We start from the raw sequence: 18,741 nt of genomic DNA, 5'->3' as shown, positions 1-18,741 counted from the left end.
TGCATCATATTTGTGTAAAATCCTGTAATATTCCTCCACCTTGTCAGTCAACATGTTTCTTTGGCTTCTGCCGGTGTTACAGTTCAATTGGCTTCAGCTTGTAAACAAATGCAAGCGCACATCTGTCCATGAGGAGAGCGCAAAGCGGGACATGTTTTTACGACAGTGGCGTAAAAGTGAATCGGTAGAAAAAATGTTTGTTTTGTTATAATCCGTGACTTTGTCTGGTTTGCTCACATGCAGGTCACTGATTGGTTCGCTCTCGTGCCTCAGCTTTAAATTAATTAATTTACCCTTTTGGCTAAAACCAAGACTTTTTATAACAGCACATTAAGAAGAGTCTCATTACAGTATTGTTACAACTATTAAACCGTTTTGGTGGACGGATAGTCAGTTTAGGTTGGGTAATAATTCTGTGATATTATTAAATTTCCCCTTGAGTGATTTAAGATAAAAAAATCTGACAATACTTCACATAAACAGATACATATTGAGATATGATCCAAGATATTTTTTCACTGCCCCATAGTGGCCATAGCAGGTAACTACAGTTTCTAGAACCCATTACCAAGGAGGACAGACATCATCTTTTTATTCATGTGGATCTTAAAATATCTCTGATTGTGTAAAGTTTGTTGTTGTGACTGTATTCTGGAGAGGCGATGCCCTAAAGACATAAAAAAGAACAGACATAAAGACATGGGGATGATCCTGAAAATTCCTGGAAAGCTTTATTTTGGTCTCCATCTTCCTGAAAAAACAAACCATTTCTCTGAGGACTAAAACAGGTTATTAGTAATGAAATATTTCTGAGTGAAACATCCACATTTTAAGGGTTTATTAGAGTCAGTAAACATTTTAACGAAAGCATTATTACCAAATTACAAATTATTATATTTACAAACATAAAACCCAATAAATGCAGACTTTAGAGAAAGTTCAGGCATTTTGCTGCACTAATTTCAGAAATCAGTAGAGATTTTATATTTTATTGGCCGTACATTCAGATCTTACAATTTCATTTCCTTTATATCTGTAACTGATGATTCTAGACTGAGGCTAAATGCAGAGTTTTAACATTTAGTGTTTTTAATGATTTAATGTTCGTAATTTTTTTCACAATTGAGGATCAATAAGGAAATGTGCATGGAGTTCTTTTTTAATCAACAAATTAGTGACTATAAAACACCAAAAACTCTTTTTTTTTTGGATCGCACAACCTCACAGTTGATCCTGAATTTACCCTAAAATACCAGTCGAACCCAAACCCAGTGTATAGAGTCTGAGTGAATGTGGTGTGGACTCTGTGGAGGAGCTTCATCGTGTCAGAGACGCTGTAGAAGGACAGAGTTCCTGCACTGTGATCCACATATACTCCTATTCTGGAGGGGGGTGGAACTCTGAGATCAGTCGCAATGCTGTTGTGCCAGAAAGAGAGAGAAGAAGAAGAACACCGCGGACTCCAGGACTGATTGTTGTGTCCAAACGCACACTCATCACCCCGTCCTTTCCTTCTGATGTCTTTATATGAGACTGATATTAACACATATCCCTCACTGCTCCACTCCACCTCCCAGTAACAGCGTCCACACACTCTCTCCTTACACAACACCTGCCTGTAGGAGTCAAATCTCTCTGGATGATCAGAGTACGGCTGCTTTCTCTCACTGCCCATCACCACTCTGTTCTTCTCAGACAGAATGAGGCGATAATTTACTGTGTTGGGATCCAGAGCCAGATCACAGAAATCTAAACACATGAGAAATGTGAACATGTTAGATATTAATCACAGCATAGATTTATGTGGTGTGTGTTTGTTCTAGAAACATGTGTGTGTGTGCATGTTGTACAGACCCTCCAGGATTTCGCGATGTTGCGATTTGCCACTACAACGCAAATTCAACCAATCCCCGCGAATTCAGGGCGGGGCTGCAATTATATCCAATCACCGCAACTTTCCGCAAATTTGACCAATCGTTGGCGTTATCTTGAGGTGACGTCGACAAACTACCTTCCGCCTTACTTCCGTGTATACGTTCAAGAGAAGCAGCATGTGCGCAGTGTTGCCAGATTGGGTGGTTTTAAGTGCATTTTGGCGGGTTTTGAACATATTTTGGGCTGGAAAACGTCAGCAACGCTGTGTGAGTCAGTGACTACGTTTACATGCACATCCAAATCGAGCTACTGTCGGTAATCGAGCTGAAGGTCCCAGCAGGGTGCCAGAGAAATCCAATCCTACATGCACACGATGAAATCAAGCTATTGCATGAGGTGCATTGTGCACCCGAGCCACAGGTGGCGCTACATGTCCCATCGTGTTGGTACACTTCCGGTTGTCGTCATGAAGAAGAGCTATTCAAGAGTATAAACAAAGTTATCAGCAGTGTTGCCAGATACTGCTAACGTTTTATCAGCCACCTACAATGGAGCCATCAGCATTCTGATTCAGATTCTATGATGATCCATGAGAGGATAAATACTGGATACTCCCTAGTAGTCAGACAGAACTGAGGATGCCTTTAGGATGAGAGGCGAAACGTTTTCAAGAATCGTCAAGCAAGTCCAGTTGCTCTCTTCAACCAACCACAGATTATATTCTTTTTCATAATGAAGAGGCTCTTGACATGCCATCTTCCTCCTGTCCCCCGCTGAATATTTTGACGCAAACGTAGCTTGGAGTGTTTCGACGTGCCGCTTTATTTCATTGTTTCATCGATGCAATCTTGTCATTCTATAGGCCTATTGAACACAAAGCAGGACCCTCTCACCCCACAAAGGTGAATTCCTCTGTCCATTCCTGTTGAAATGTACGGTAGCCTACCAGTCACCTTTTTTCCCTTTTCGCCATGTTCTTTGTCAAAAGGCTTTGCTTTGCGGACAGCTAACTGACTTTTTCATTAAATGGAGGTGTACTTCTTGATCTCAATGTGAGCTGATTAATCTGCGAGCCAGATGCAGCCACCAAAAGAGCCACATCTGGCTCCCAAGCCATTGCAGACCCCTGCGTTAAGGCAACAACTGGATCAACAATTAACAAATCAAACACAGGTTACAATATATTGATGGCCATAATAAAACACAGCAGAGTAAAGACTTAATCTTGCTTGTGTATCTGACTGAGATTATAAAGAAAGTAAATAAATAAAACGGTCCTGGCACTTGCACCCACAACGCAGCCCCATAGACCGTAGAATGCATTTGAACAATAGACCTACCACGTGTCAACCGACCCGGCAGTGGCCCAGCTTGGCAAAAAAAATAAATAAATAAAATAAAATCAGACATTATGATCTTAGAAAACGCTTTAGTGAAGAACAGTTACAGACAGTAATATGTCATGATATCATGTTATAAAATATTTTTTATTAGGCTATATATTAAATTATATATTACATTTATCTTCTAAAATAACAGACTGTACTCATATCACAGCCGGTTTATTTCACCATTGGAGATCAGATCACACAAGACATGAGTTAAATGACTCATTTTAAGGATTTAAGTAGGGGATTTAAAAGCATAGCCTAGGATTTCAAGCATATTTCAAGTTTAAAAGCAGTGCCGCAAACATAGTGCAATCAATTCAAGTAATAGTTAAAAAATAAAGGGTTTACAAAACAAGTTGGAGAATTCATTTTAAGGATTCAAGTTTTACTATATTCCAAGGATTCAAGTAGCAGCCATAAGTGCAATTGATTCAAGTAATGGGTAAGTAATAACGGGTTTTTAAAAAGTGACGTGAACCATTTTTTCTTTTTCAAGTAACACGGTTAATTCTTTTCTTAAAGACCCACTGACAGTCATTTCGTATTAATTTGTAAACAAACAATATATGACTCCAAAGATAAATTCTGGTTTTAATTCTTGGTTTAACTGTCCATTTTAAACATCAGAAGTAATTTTAAATTTCACGCAGGGAGATTGACCTGGATATGAACTGGGCTCATTCAGAGATGCCGGAAGTGACGTCACATCAGTGTGTCGTTTTTGTTTACAAGTCACTATGTTGGTTCAGTTCTCACAAGTCTTGTGATATTGAGCTGTGGTTTTGTTGTGATTTCCTTGCGTGAAAAAGTTAAATGGCGTCTAACCGAAAAGGGATTATATGTGTGGCTTACGGGTGTTCTAACACCACGTCGGAAGGAGTGAAACTCCATTCCTTTCCTTGGAAAAAACACCCTGAAATAGCAAAAGAGTGGGAAAGAAACGTTTCCAAAACAGGTGCGAACTGGAAGTCAACAAAATGGTCACGTCTCTGTTCAGCACATTTCGAGGAGCACTGTTTCACTTTGTTGTCCAGAACTCGAAGAACGTTTGATCCAACTTATCCACTGGTGTTGGAGGAGTCAGCTGTGCCGACGTTGTTTGACAGGCCCGGGCCGAATCAATCTGTCAAAAGAGAAACAGATGACAGCAGACCCCCCGAAGGGGCGGTCAAAAAGCGAAAGTCCGGTGGTGCCTTTGCCAAAAGAGAACGAGCCAGGGTACGTGGCTATGTGTTGTTATTCAATACCTATTTGTTGTAACGTCACAAATGCGTCTTATACCATTGCATATTACTTATCAATAGGCCAAAGCAGCTAATACCAGTAATGTACAACAACTGAAAGGCCAATACCTTGTTTCATATATTTCAGGGATACAAACAGCGCGCCTTTTGGCGGATGGCGCCTTTTTCACGGCTGAATCGCGCAGATCCGATTTTTTTTTTTTTTTGGGGGGGGCGTTGGAGTGTCTGATTATAATTTCAAAGTAAATTCTGTATTAAAATTACTAAATAAGCAAATCCGTTACAGTCCATGAAACAGGAAGTATAAGGATGAGGAAAAACCAGTTTAAATCGGGAAGCTCAGGCTGCACAAATGTGCGCAGCTTCCCGATTTAAACTGTTTTTTTCCTCATCCTTATACTTCCTGTTTCATGGACTGTAACGGATTTGCTTATTTAGTAATTTTAATACAGAATTTACTTTGAAATTATAATCAGACACTTCAACGCCCCCCCCAAAAAAAAATCAGATCTGCGCGATTCAGCCGTGAAAAAGGCGCCATCCGCCAAAAGGCGCGCTGTTTGCATCCCTGATATTTAGTTAGGATAATATACATGATATATGTGTGGAGTAATAGATATAAGATGTCATCCGGCATGTTTTGAAAGTTTGTGAACCCTTTAGAGTTTTTGATATTTCTGCATAAATATAACCTAAACTTCTGGTAGCTACTGTATCTAACATGATCTAACAGGAGCTTAGACATGATGTTTTTTGGAGTGGGACCAATAGTGTGACGTGACCAGGACCATATGTTTAAGACATTATGCTGTTTAAACAGAATCTTTAATAGACGTGAGGGCAGACAATCTCGATAGCTTCCCTGCTTCATGTTTTGTTTTCATGCAATCCAGAACGACATACACTGATGTGACGTCATTCGCCCTAGCGGCAAAAACGGGCAAATGGCTCATGGCGCTTGTAGAAGCCGGGGCAAAAAACACAAAATCGGCTCTGAAATTCTTGATTTTCTACAAAGACGAGCCTTTCAAGTTGAGTTTTGGATATTTTATTTCACAATACAGCAATAAAACAATAAATACACATATTACGTGGTGTAAAAAGTTGTGTCAGTGGGTCTTAAGTAATAATGAGTTGATATATAACTTTTTTTTTTTTCAGGGCAGCGATCCGCCTACACCCTTCACATAGTCAAGGATTTGTTCTGTAACTGGGATTGTTCGCAGGTGCTCAGCAGGTTCAGGATGCACCGGCGCTTTGCAGCCCATTGGAGCTCTCTCGGGTTGCTCCATCACGGGTGGGATCCTGCGCTGCCTGTGTAAAATGTCTGTAGAGGCATAACATTTAGGATCTGGCTGTCCTGAGACTTTGAAAAATTTTAGTAAGCTTTCTTGTTTTTTTGCCAATTTTTCCACAGCGCAAGCTAACGGCTACAAAAAACCATAGATATACATAGAAGACTAGATTCCTCACCGCGTATTCCAGGACGTCCGCACAGGGCGGCCATCTTACCACAGACAAGCTTTTCCACAGACTTTGCGGTACACTGAGGTAAGACCATTGAGATGCTTAAATGTTTATACTCTTATCTCGCTGACATTTTGACGTATATACAAATGGTTTGATTTCTTAAAACATTATTAATGTGGTTGTAATTCTGGGTGCTTGAACATGCTAAAATCGTACCTTTTCTCTTCAAAAACGACTTACTGCAGCTTTTAGTCAAAGTTGTGTTTCATGCTAGGCTAGCTCGTAGCACCAAGTAATTTTACATGGAAGGTCATGAGATAATATTTTCAATAACTGAAGTTGCATTTGCACATGGTTTTCATTTTCGGGTTGGTTAATTGAAAACACTGGTTGTGTCCCTATTTTTTAAGCTTAGACTCCACCACATTGCCAAGATGACAACCCTTTCCTTCCAGAACAACAGCATGAGACAGAAGCACAACAAAGCAGTACTGTTTAAAGGGCATTAGCCAAATATACAGTGTAAAAATTTTCAAGGGGTATGAAGACTTATGCAAGCCCAGCCCAGCACTCACATGATTTACAGGAAATCAAAGTACTGACTTTGATGACAAGATGATGTGTGTGTCTGTTTTAATTGTAGATGTTTATATCAGTATGTTTAGTTTTATTTTAACTGCACATTGGAGCCTAGTCAAATGAAATTTCAATCTTCTGTGCTAACATATATTGACTTTGACATGATAAAAAATTTGAATGTTTGAATGTTTTTTTTGTAAATGTAAAGATATATTTTTATCCTTGGAAGTATAACCACATGTGATTAATTAAGTGCTTTTTTTGTCACAAACTACCGTGAGTCGCTGTCACTGTTTTATACTATTACTTACTCGGGCAGTGCATTTGTTATTATGCTATGATGTGAGTTTGCATTTGTTATTATGCTATGATGTGAGTGCATTAGGTTTTTGAGGTGGATGAAGTATTTCTGAAGTTTCAGAAGTGAGTAAGCTGTTTATTTAACTTTAGCTTCCCCTACCGCCCTATCACATGTAAAAATATTTTCACTAAAAATTGGAAATAAATTGTATGGTTATTTGTCCTAAGGCCGCAGTTATCCATAAGTATGCAGTGTTAGGCTTCTCACAGCATAGGAATTTCAGCATGTAGAGTAGAGTGGGGGGAAAAGCCCCCGTGGGGTAATACGCCCCCGGGCTGTTTTACCCAAAATAACCACCAGATGGTGCAAAGTTACATTTCTATTGTTGATATGGACTGGCTTGACAACGGGGATATACAAATATCCACTGTGGATCGCATATCAGCAACGCAGCGGAGAGAAATCAAATTTCATGGTAAGTGATATAATTTTCAGATATCAGTAAAACTGTATTTAGATAGCTGCTATTTTGTCAGATATCACAGCTGTGTATGTGGTATGAGTAGACAAGTCAGTATGTTAAAAAAATACATTAGGTATAAAAACTTGAATCACATTTTGAAAGTAAGACCCTTATTTGTAAAAATGTGGTCTGTGGGGTAAAACGCCCCCTTAATGGCGGGGTAAATGGCCCCCAGGGGGCATCGTTTCCTTTTATCATAATTACTGTATTTCATACATTTCTGAATAGCAGATACATAGTTTTTAATAACATCTCGCTTACCTGGTTGAGTAAAGCAAGTAATTTGAACTTAATATTAAAAATTAATATTAGCATTATTTATTGATGCACTTGTTCTTTGTTAATTCATGTTCAATCCACACAAAATTATATTGAAATTAAAATGCGAAATATAATAAAAAAATGCATCTATTCATTAATTCAGGGATATTTTCTTGTTTCTTTCACATTATAGGCTTAAGTAAACACTTTTGCTATCCAAACAGCTTTTTTTGAGTGAGGGGGCCTATTGCCCCACCTTAGGGGGCCTTTTACCCCACTGGGGGGGTAAAAGGCCCCCTTGGCACAATGTTTGTTTTTGTAAAAATAATAATAATAATAAGTATTAACTTTAGGCAAACTTTAGGTGGCATTATTGTTCATGTCACTGTTGCCAAAAACCATGATAAAACTAAACGCGACTCTAAATTGACCGTAGGTGTGAATGTGAGTGTGAATGGTTGTCTGTGTCTATTGCCGCTTTTCCACTACAAATGTGGCTGAGTCGGGCTGAGCCGTGCCGTGCTGAGTCGGGCTGAGCGGGGCTGTTGGAGTTGCATTTCGACTACAACCACGCTGAACCGTGCTGGCTGGAAGTGGGTGGACACATTGGGTGGAGTTAGCGAAAGTGGGTGGACGTCACGTGATGTCGTTAAGCAGCGCAAACAGTGACATCAGTGATCTTTTAAGCGGTAGTCTCACGACCCGAATAGTAAACAATAAACATGGAGGACATGGAGTCGTTAGTGTTGCTGGTCTTGGTGCTGTGGCTTGTTGTCACTGACAACGCGAACAGATACTGGCAAGAGCGTATAGATGAGGCGAGGCGCATAAGGCTTCAGAAATTCTCGTAATTTGTAATTCTTCTCCTTCCGGGTTTGCGGTGTTTACAGATCCCAGCGCGCTCGTGGGGCATGTGTGGGCATGTGAGGACACTCCTCCTCACCAATCAGTGCACAGGGGAGTGTCTGCTCACGCCCCCAGCCTCACTCGGCACGGCTTGGCTCGCTTCAGCCCCACTCCAAAACCGTGCGAGTTTTAGGGGCTAAGCAGGGCTGAAGCGAGCTGAGTCGTGCTGGTTTTTGGTAGTCGAAACGCGAGCCGTGTCGGGCTGAAGCGAGCTGAAAAAGGGTAGTGGAAAAGGGCCATATGTGTCAGCCCTGTGATGACCTGGCGACTTGTCCAGGGTGTACCCCGCCTTTCGCCCGTAGTCAGCTGGGATAGGTTCCAGCTTGCCTGCGACCCTGTAGAAGGATAAAGCGGCTAGAGATAATGAGATGAGATGAAAACTAAACGCATGGTTCATTTCAACTTGGAGAAAAACTGAATTTTCCTTAAGGGGGGCTTCCCCCCACTCTACCTATTTTTTTTTAAAACATAAAATGATTATTCATCATTAATATCATAAATACATACTTCCGTTTGTTTTTTTTTTTTATATAACAAACCAAACCGTTTGAATATCGATTGAAATTTGAGGAAGTTGCGGTCATCTGAAAAGTACATATCGCTACCAACACAATGTAATGGGTAAGCCAGCTGTCTGAGGTAAGATGGCCGCCATGTGCGGACGTTCGACTTCATTGACGGGCAACGGGGACGAGGCATCTAGTCTTCTATGTATATCTATGCAAAAAACCCGGTGTTCTATTGAGCGGAAGTATACACTCCATGTCCCCCCCCCTTCCCCTTTCGCATAGATTTTGTGATGTCATAGGAGAGAAATCAACAACAGATATCAAAATCAAAACCGAACACTAAACAAATTTTTATTTACTTATTTAATTTCTTGTTTGATTTTTTTTTTCCCTTTGTGATGGTCACGGAGGTGATCTTATCCATTTAAATAGCTGCCGGAACACCGAATGAAATGAAAATAGCTGCCGGATCTTGTTCCGGCTCAAATTAAGCCCTGCAAAACTGGGATATTATATATAATGATAATAATGTCAATAACACGTATGATGCATTCTTACGAATATTTAAAGACTTGTATGATAAAAATTGTCCTGTTAAAAAAAAAAAAATCAAAAAGACGTCTAAGTATAAAGACCACCCATGGATCACAAAGGGACTGCAAAAATGCCTGGAAAAAGAATAATACACTTTATAAATAATTCATAAGACAGTTAACTAAAGAAGCAGAAATTAAATATAAAAAATTAACTAATTATAAGGACTAGTAGGAGAGAATACTATAGTAAAATATTGAATGACAAAAATAATATTAAAGAAATACGGAACATACTAAATAATATGATAACAAATGGAACAAGACAAGATAATTACTCAAAATATGTTTATGTGGACAACAAAGAAAATTAGAATATGAATGATGCTGTCAATAATTTCAATAAATTCTTTGTCAATGCTGGACCTGATCTAGCAGGTAAAATCCCTGATCCAGCATCATCAGGTGGATGGAAGGATAACTTCATTGATAGAAATCTAAGCTCAATGTTTGTTACAGCAGTGAAAGAAAAATAAATTATAGATCCTGTCATAAAATGGAAAAGCAAATAATCTTCGGACTGTGACGATATTGATGTGACTGTAGTAAAAAGGGTAATTGAGGGCATTTCAAAACTGTTAACTTACATTTGTAACTTATCATTCAGGTCTGGTACAGTCCCAAAGAAAATGAAAATAGCAAAAGTTATTCCTCTGTATAAATCTGGAAACTCAGACCACTTCACAAATTAGACCTGTCTCTTTACTTCCACAATTCTTGAAAAGCTTTTCAATAGCCGTCTGGATAAATTAATTGATAAAGACAAACTACTCATAGACGATCAGTATGGATTCAGGGCAAAACAGTTTGTGCAGCTGGGGGTTTATTGTTCAGAATGTTTGGACATTACTTGTGGTGTCCCCCAGGGGTCAGTGCTGGGACCTAAAAGTATTAAAAACCATTTTATTTGCTGATGACACAAATCTGTTCTGCTCTGGTACTGATTTACAAAAACTAACAAGACGTCATGACAATTGAATAAATTTAAATTTATATGGTTTGATGCAAACAAATTATCCTTAAATTTAACTAAAGCAAAAATAATGCATTTTGGAAACTGGAGAAGTAATATACAGATAAAAGTTTCACTGGATGGTGTTGATATTGAAAAAAACTAAATGAAACCAGATTTCTTGGGGTGATAATAGATTATCAAATTAGCTGGAATTCACACATTAAACATGTGCAAAAAAACAAAAACCTTTTAAGGAGCATTGCAGTATTAAACAGAGCAAAGCAGGTTTTGGATCATAAAGCACTCCACATTCTTTACTGTTCACTAGTTCTTCCATATCTCACTTACTGTGTGGAGGTTTTGGGCAATAACTACAAAAATAGGTTACACTCACTACTCATACGCATCACGTGAAAACACCAGATTTCTCTGAGGACTAAAACAGGCCATTAGGAATGAAATATTTCTGAGCGAAACATCCACATTTTAAGGGTTTATTAGAGTCAGTAAACATTTTAACCAAAGCATTATTACCAAATTACAAATTATATTTACAAACATAAAACCCAATAAATGCAGACTTTAGAGAAAGTTCAGGCATTTTGCTGCACTAATTTCAGAAATCAGTAGAGATTTTATATTTTATTGGCCGTACATTCAGATCTTACAATTTAATTTCCTTTATATCTGTAACTGATGATTCTAGACTGAGGCGAAATGCAGAGTTTTAACAGTGTTTTTAATGATTTTAATGACGAAAACACCAAAAACTTATTATTTTTTTGGATCACACAACCTCACAGTTGACCCTGATTTACACCAGTAGAGCCAGAACCCAGCATATAGAGGCTGAGTGAATGTGGTGTGGACTCTGTGGAGGAGCTTCATCGCGTCAGAGACGCTGTAGAAGGACAGAGTTCCTGCACTGTGATCCACATACACTCCTATTCTGGAGGGGGATGGAACTCTGAGATCAGTCGCAATGCTGTTGTGAAAGAAAAAGAGAGACGAAGAAGAAGAACAGCACAAACTCCAGGACCGATTGTTGCTTCCAAACCCACCGTCATTAACCCCTCCTTTCCTGCTGATGTCTTTATACGAGACTGATATGTACACACATCCCTTAGCGCGCCACTCCACCTCCCAGTAACAGCGTCCACACACACTCTCCTTACACAACACCTGCCAGTAGGTGTCAAATCTCTCTGGATGATCAGAGTGCGGCTGATATCTCTCAGTGAACGTCACCACTCTGTTCTTCTCAGACAGAAAGAGGCGATAATTTACTGTGTTGGGATCCAGAGTCAGATCACAGAAATCTAAACACATGAGAAATGTGAACATGTTAGATATTAATCACAGCATAGATTTATGTGGAGTGTGTGTGTCTGTTCTAGAAACGCGTGTGTGTGTGTGTGTGTGTGTGCGTGTGTGTGTGTGCATGTTGTACAGGCCCTCCAGGATTTCGTGGTTTTTCTCCTCCAACTCAAGTGAGTAGGACGCTTCTTTGCTTTGCTCCTGCTTGATCTTTATTTTACTTTACTTTCTCATTTAATTTCCATTACTTTTTCATTTTATTTTTCATCTTTATAAGCTTTTAATTTTAATTTAATTTCCACTATTTTTTCATTTTATTTTTAATCTTTATAAGATAAGTTAGCTTTTAAAACAAAAGGCCAGGGGGCAAAAAATCCAGGAGATCCTGCAGAAAATGCACAGAACTAGAACAGAGGATTTCTATCCTGGAATCAAAGATTGATGCTCTGCCAAAGACTAACGAATTAAGAGCAATATCTCAGGAAAGGAGTACAGAAACAGTGGCTGAGAATGCAGAGAATGTACCCCGACAAGCCGATGACATTGCAGATCGAGTGGATGAATTCATTGATCTAACAGGGCAAAATGTGAGTACAGATGAGAATAAAAACAAAAGTTATTACCTCAACACCAGCTTGTTCTGATACTATGCAACCCATGCTCTACAGCCATGCTATCAGAAATAGAGCTAGGTCTACAAATTACAATAGGATTTACAATCCTATGGAAAATCCACAGCCCATAAGGCTTCAGAACAAATTTGAATGCCTCAGGGATGTGGAAGCGGAATTTTCAGGCGGACAAACACATCGTAAAAAGAAATTGCATCACAAACGAAGAGCTGTGGGAAGAGGCAAAAAGCAGCTCGTAACACCACCTGATCCCACAACCCTTGTTCTTGGTGATTCCACTGTAAGACATTTAAAAGGACATGGAATGATTATTTGCTGCCTTCCAAATGCATCCATCTCTGACACAAAAGACAGCATTTTGAAACTCATGTCCAAGCATAAAACTATCAAACGTATTGTTGTGCATGTGGGAGCAAATGATGTTTTCAGAGAACAGCTGTTTGTCCAAGAGGACTTCAAAAAACTCTTTTCTCATCTCTAGAAGACCGGAATACAATCTTATCAGTGGCCCACTCCCTGCAAGGGGAAGTTTTGCCTTTACTCGACTCTTCAGTCTTAACGCCTGGCTTGGAAAAACTTGTTTTTCATCTGGTATGAACTTTATAGACAATTTTAACCTTTTCTGGAATCGCAGAGAATTCTTCAAGCCAAACAGCACTGAACTCAGCTGCATTGGGACCAAAGTTTTAGCAGATCATTATAGACTTGCAATTTTCTCTCAGTCAACATTGAAGAGAACAGTTGATAAAATGTTGCAGACTGACCTAGTTACAAATATAAACAATACCTCTGCAATGCCAAAACAATCATCTATGCAAGTCTTCACCATGGACACACAGCCATCTGGAGCAGACTGCCAAGAACCATTTGGGGCAGACTGCCAAGGACAACAACATTCACACGGAGAATGTCAGCATGCGATTTTATCATGCGATTCCATCCAGATTAAGGACCTGACTAAAGATAACCATGTCAAGGTTGCTTCGTCCACTTCTCGACCCCATGCAACTATCACAGAGACAATCAGTGAGACAGTCACCACAGAGACAGTCATGGAGACACTTACAAAGGCCTCACCAAAGTCTCGCTCTTCTGATTTTATCGTACCATCTTCGTCTCCCCCTTGCATGGATTTCCCTAATAGTATGCAGAGACTGATGCCAATGGCTACACTCTCTTTTTCCAGCCCAAATCTGTCGCGACAAGCTGTGTACCCAGTTCATCAAAAATCAACCAACAGACTGAACTGTGTTCGCCCAGGACATTCAGCTGGCTACCAATCTTTTTCACCATCTAAAAGATACATGACATCTCCAATCCTCTCAATCTCAAACAAAATGGAACATAAAGAAAGTCTAGTATGATGTGCTGGGGGTCCCTGCATTGGGTGTAGTTTTGAAAACAAGCTGGGACCCAGTATGCCTATGCCATTCTCTATTCCTGTGTTGATAAGAAATAGAAAACATAGAGCATATTTAACCCAGGGGGTAAACCAGTCTAGTCTCCTTCCTGTTTCAAAACAACATCAGAGTGCCCAAGCGGATATTACTTCTAGACTTTCTGTAAAGCTAGCTCTTCTGAACGTTAGATCACTTTCAAACAAGTCATTTTTAATTAATGATCTTATCTGCAAACATAATCTTGATTTTTCGCTTCTAACTGAAACTTGGCTGGATCAAGCAAATAGTGCTACCACCCTTACTGAAGCAACTCCCCCAAATTTTAATTTTATGAATGTTACCCGACAGGGGAAAGGTGGAGGGATCGCAAATATATTCAAATTCTCTTTTCAATGTAAACAATCCTCACTTGGTGATTTTACATCCTTTGAACACTTATGTGCACTTCTTACATGCTCTCCTAACATATTATTATTAACTATTTACAGGCCTCCGAGACATTCAGCCAAAGTTTTTCTGGAAGAGTTTGGTGAACTGTTGTCAGTCATTTGCTTAGAATTTGACTGTCTTATTATATCTGGGGATTTTAACTTGCATGTAGATAATCCTGAAAACACTTATGCCAATGAACTACTTGCACTTATTGACAACTTCAACCTAGTACAACATGTACAGGGGCCGACCCACTCTCGTGGTCATACCCTTGACCTCGTCATCACAAAGGGTCTTACTGTTTCTGCTACTGTTGTTGACCTGGCCTTATCTGATCATTTTTGTGTTTTCTCTGATGTTTCTATGTCTCCTCACATTCAGAACAGCTCAATGACTATGGGTAGGAGAGTCATAAACGACAACACGTGTTCTCTTTGAGCAAGCTCTCTCTCGGATCTCAACCAAAATGTCAGACTCTGTAGATGATTTACTGGAAATTTTTAATTTAAATATGACCCAAATTATGGATGATATTGCTCCATTCAAAATCAAAAGAGTCAATGATAAGCAGAAAGCACCATGGAAGCAATACCCAGCTGTTAAACTGTTAGAGAGAATGTAGAAAGACTGAAAGAAAATGGCGCAAAACTAAACTTCACATCCATTATCAAATCCATAAAGAGATGCTTTGTAAATATAATTATGAAATTTGTAAAGCAAGACAGTCTTTCTTCTCCAACATCAACAGGAATATGAACAATGCCCGTGTGCTATTTTCAACAGTAGAGAAGCTAACAAATCCCCCACCACAATTAGCACCTGAACTTCTCTCAGTTAATAAATGCAATGAGTTTGCATCCTTCTTCAAAGGTAAAATTGATAAAATACGACATAATATTGCTCATAATATATCTCAGTTGCAAATAATTGAAAAACTGCAATCACCAGTGACAGATAACTTCAACACAATGTCAGAATTTTGTTTAATTGATTGAGACTCTTGAAAAAACTGTACAAAATCTCAGTTCCTCAACATCTGAATTGGACATTCTGCCCACCAACTTTTTTAAGTCTGTTCTACATCTTATAATTACAGATGTGCTTCAAATCATAAATACATCCCTAGAGACTGGCATTGTTCCTGTGTCTTTGAAAAAAGCCATTGTAAAGCCCCTACTTAAAAAGAATAATCTGGATGCTTCAGTATTAAATAACTACAGGCCAATATCAAATCTACCATTCATCGGGAAAATCCTTGAAAAAATTGTCTTCAATCAATTAACTGCCTTCTTGATATCAAACAGCTGTTTTGATAACTTTCAATCAGGATTTCATGCCAATCATAGCACTGAAACAGCGCTGATTAAAGTTATAAATGACATACGTCTTAATACTGATGCAGGCAAAACATCGGTCCTGGTATTACTGGACCTCAGTGCAGCTTTTGATACTGTTGATCACAACATACTGCTATATCGACTTGAACATTGGGTTGGGTTGACTGGTAAAGTTATCAATTGGTTAAAATCATACTTAAAAGATAGAAGCTTCTTTGTTATCATGGGAAATTGTACCTCAACGTCAATGTCCTTGACCTGTGGTGTCCCCCAGGGGTCGATTCTTGGACCATTACTATTCAACCTTTATATGCTCCCACTTGGGCAAATTATCAATAAAAATTCAATTTTGTATCACTGCTATGCAGATGACACCCAAATTTATTTTGCTCTATCACCTAATGATTATGCCCCCCTTGAATGTCTCTACCAGTGTATCGACCAAATCAACAACTGGATGTCACAAAATTTTCTTCAGCTGAACACAGATAAAACAGAAGTAATTCTATTTGGAAAAAAAGATGAAAGACTCAGGATTACCACTATTCTTGACACAAAGGGGATTAAAACAAAAAAAAAAAAGGTTAAAAATCTTGGTGTTTTCATTCACAGCGAACTAAACTTTGACAGGCACATGAAAGCAATCACTAAAATGGCATTTTATCACCTAAAAAACATTTCCAAACTAAGAGGACTTGTGTCAAAAAATGATCTGGAAAAACTAATACATGCCTTCATCTCTAGTAGGGTTGATTACTGCAATGGCCTTTTCACAGGCCTGCCAAAAAAGACCATCAAACGACTTCAGCTGGTTCAAAATGCAGCGGCGAGGGTTCTCACACGAACAAACAGAACAGAGCACATTACTCCAATTCTAAGGTCCCTTCACTGGCTTCCAGTAAGCTATAGAATTGACTTTAAAGCATTGCTGCTGGTATACAAATCTCTAAATGGTACAGGGCCCAATTACCTCTCTGATATGTTGCAGCGGCCTAACCCAATCAGATCTACCAGATCGCAGCAGAAAAATTTACTGGTAAAACCTGTTGCTAAAACAAAGTGTGGTGAAGCAGCTTTTAGCTACTATGCAGTACAGCTATGGAACCAACTCCCAGAGGACATCAAAAATGCTCCTGCTGTTGGCAGCTTCAAATCTAGATTAAAGACCAAGCTGTTTTCAGACGCTTTCTGCTAAATTATTAATATTGCCATCTCTACATGTTTTAAACTCTTTACTTTTACAGTCTCTCCATGTTTTAAATTTTACTTAACTTTTATTCTATTTTATTCCACTGGTTTTTTTTTTAATTGAACTTCTCATTTTATTATTTTATTTCTACTATTGTTTAATTCTTATTTTTCTTCCCCATTTATTTTATGTAATTTTATTTTCTATTGTTTACTGTTTTGCTTTTACTTCTGTAAAGCACATTGAACTGCCACTGTGTATGAAATGTGCTATATAAATAAACTTGCCTTGCGATGTTGCGATTTGCAACTTCAACGCAAATTCAACCAATCCCTGCAAATTCAGGGCGGTGCTGCAATTATATCCAATCACCGCAACTTTCCCGCAAATTTGACCAATCGTTGGCGTCGTCTTGAGGTGACGTCGACAAACTACCTTCCGCCTTACTTCCGTGTATACGTTCAAGAGAAGCAGCATGTGCAAGTCAGTGTTTATATAGACTTAAATTCTGTTACTGAAAGTGTGTTATGTTTACAGTGAAGGACTGTGTGCACTTTACATTAATTTTGTACTTAATACAAGAAATTAATGGATGCCAACATTTTTGCCAAAATGGTATTTTATTTTCCATTGTTTAGGCAGCTTCAGCATCATACTGTGAGATTCTGTTCAAATTGTTTTTTCTTCTATGAAGCCTGAGCCATTTATTTTATTAGTTTATAATTATTGTTTAATTTAGTCTTCAGGAGAGACTGCCTGCACACAGTACTAGTATTAATAGCTTTTTTTTTTCTTACATGAAAGCTGAGGCATTTATATTATATTTTAAGGTAACTTCATGTTGTGCTGTGAGGTTCTCTGCACTTTAACTTTTGAACCAACAGGAGCATTTGGATAAGTAAAGCCTATTTTTCTGCATTTTTGTAGTCCTGGTAATCTTTTATATTGGTAAAGTTGTTTATAGGACCATTTCTCAGTGTCTCTGTTTTTTTTAATCAATAGTTCTTCAGTAATAACTTAATATTTAACATATCACTCAATTTTAATCACAAAAAGATAAAATCGCAACAATTTCTCGCAACTTTCACTTCCTCCCGCAATGTAATCGCAACAAAAACCTAAAAAACACCGCAACTTTCATCACAATTTTTTGGAAAACCCCCCGCAACATCAGACATTTTAGCCCGCAACAATCACAAAAAGGGCCCGCCAAATCCTGGGGGGGGGACTGCATATTGTACAGGTGTGTGTGCACGCGCGCGCGTGTGGGTTTGTGCATGGTCAAGGTGTGTGTGTCTGCTTTATAGACGTGTGTGTGTTTGTGCATGTCGTACGTGTGTGTGTTTCAGCATATTGTACGTGTGTGCGTGTCTTCGTGCATCTTGTAGACATGTGTGTCTTTGTAAATGTTGTAAACACGTGTGTGTTTTTGTGCACATTGTAGACGTGTGTGTTTCTGCATGTTGTAGATACGTGTGCACGCGTGTTTGTGCAGGCTGTAGACATGTGTGCTTGTGCACGTTGTGGACATGTGTGTTTGGTTCTGCATGTTGTAGATACGTGAGGGTGTGTTTGTGCATGTTGTAGACACGTGTGCGTGTTGCAGACACGTGTGCGAGCGCGCGCATGTTCTAGACACGCGTGTGCATGTTGTAGACAAGTGTGTTTGTTTATGTTAAAGACGTGTGTGCGCACGTTACAAAGACGTGTGTTTCTGCATGATGTGTGTATGTTTATGCATATTGTACATGTTTGTGAATGTTGTACGCACGTGTGTTTTGTGCATGTTCTACGTGTGGGTTTTTGCGCATGTCGTACATGTGTTTG

General features: G+C 38.9%; 1 protein-coding gene across 2 annotated transcripts in view; it reads right to left on the bottom strand.

The window, feature by feature from the left end:
* Positions 1–920: 920 nt before the first annotated feature.
* The window catches only part of LOC132880981 (tripartite motif-containing protein 16-like), a 29,779-nt gene continuing 11,958 nt past the window's right edge, over positions 921–18,741 (bottom strand). The window contains exon 6 of one of the 2 annotated variants that reach the window (XM_060913823.1): positions 921–1,749. In XM_060913823.1, coding sequence (XP_060769806.1) covers positions 1,172–1,749 — 578 coding nt within the window. In that variant the 3' untranslated portion in view covers positions 921–1,171. Of the gene's footprint in view, positions 1,750–9,920; positions 11,927–18,741 lie in introns of those variants that run through there. The other variant, XM_060913824.1, reaches the window with a different exon arrangement.

Source organism: Neoarius graeffei, chromosome 2, assembly GCF_027579695.1.
Source record: "Neoarius graeffei isolate fNeoGra1 chromosome 2, fNeoGra1.pri, whole genome shotgun sequence".
In the NCBI taxonomy this organism is placed as follows: domain Eukaryota; kingdom Metazoa; phylum Chordata; class Actinopteri; order Siluriformes; family Ariidae; genus Neoarius; species Neoarius graeffei.
The sequence above is the reverse complement of the archived record's forward strand: the minus strand, read 5'-3'. Positions and strand labels throughout refer to the sequence as shown.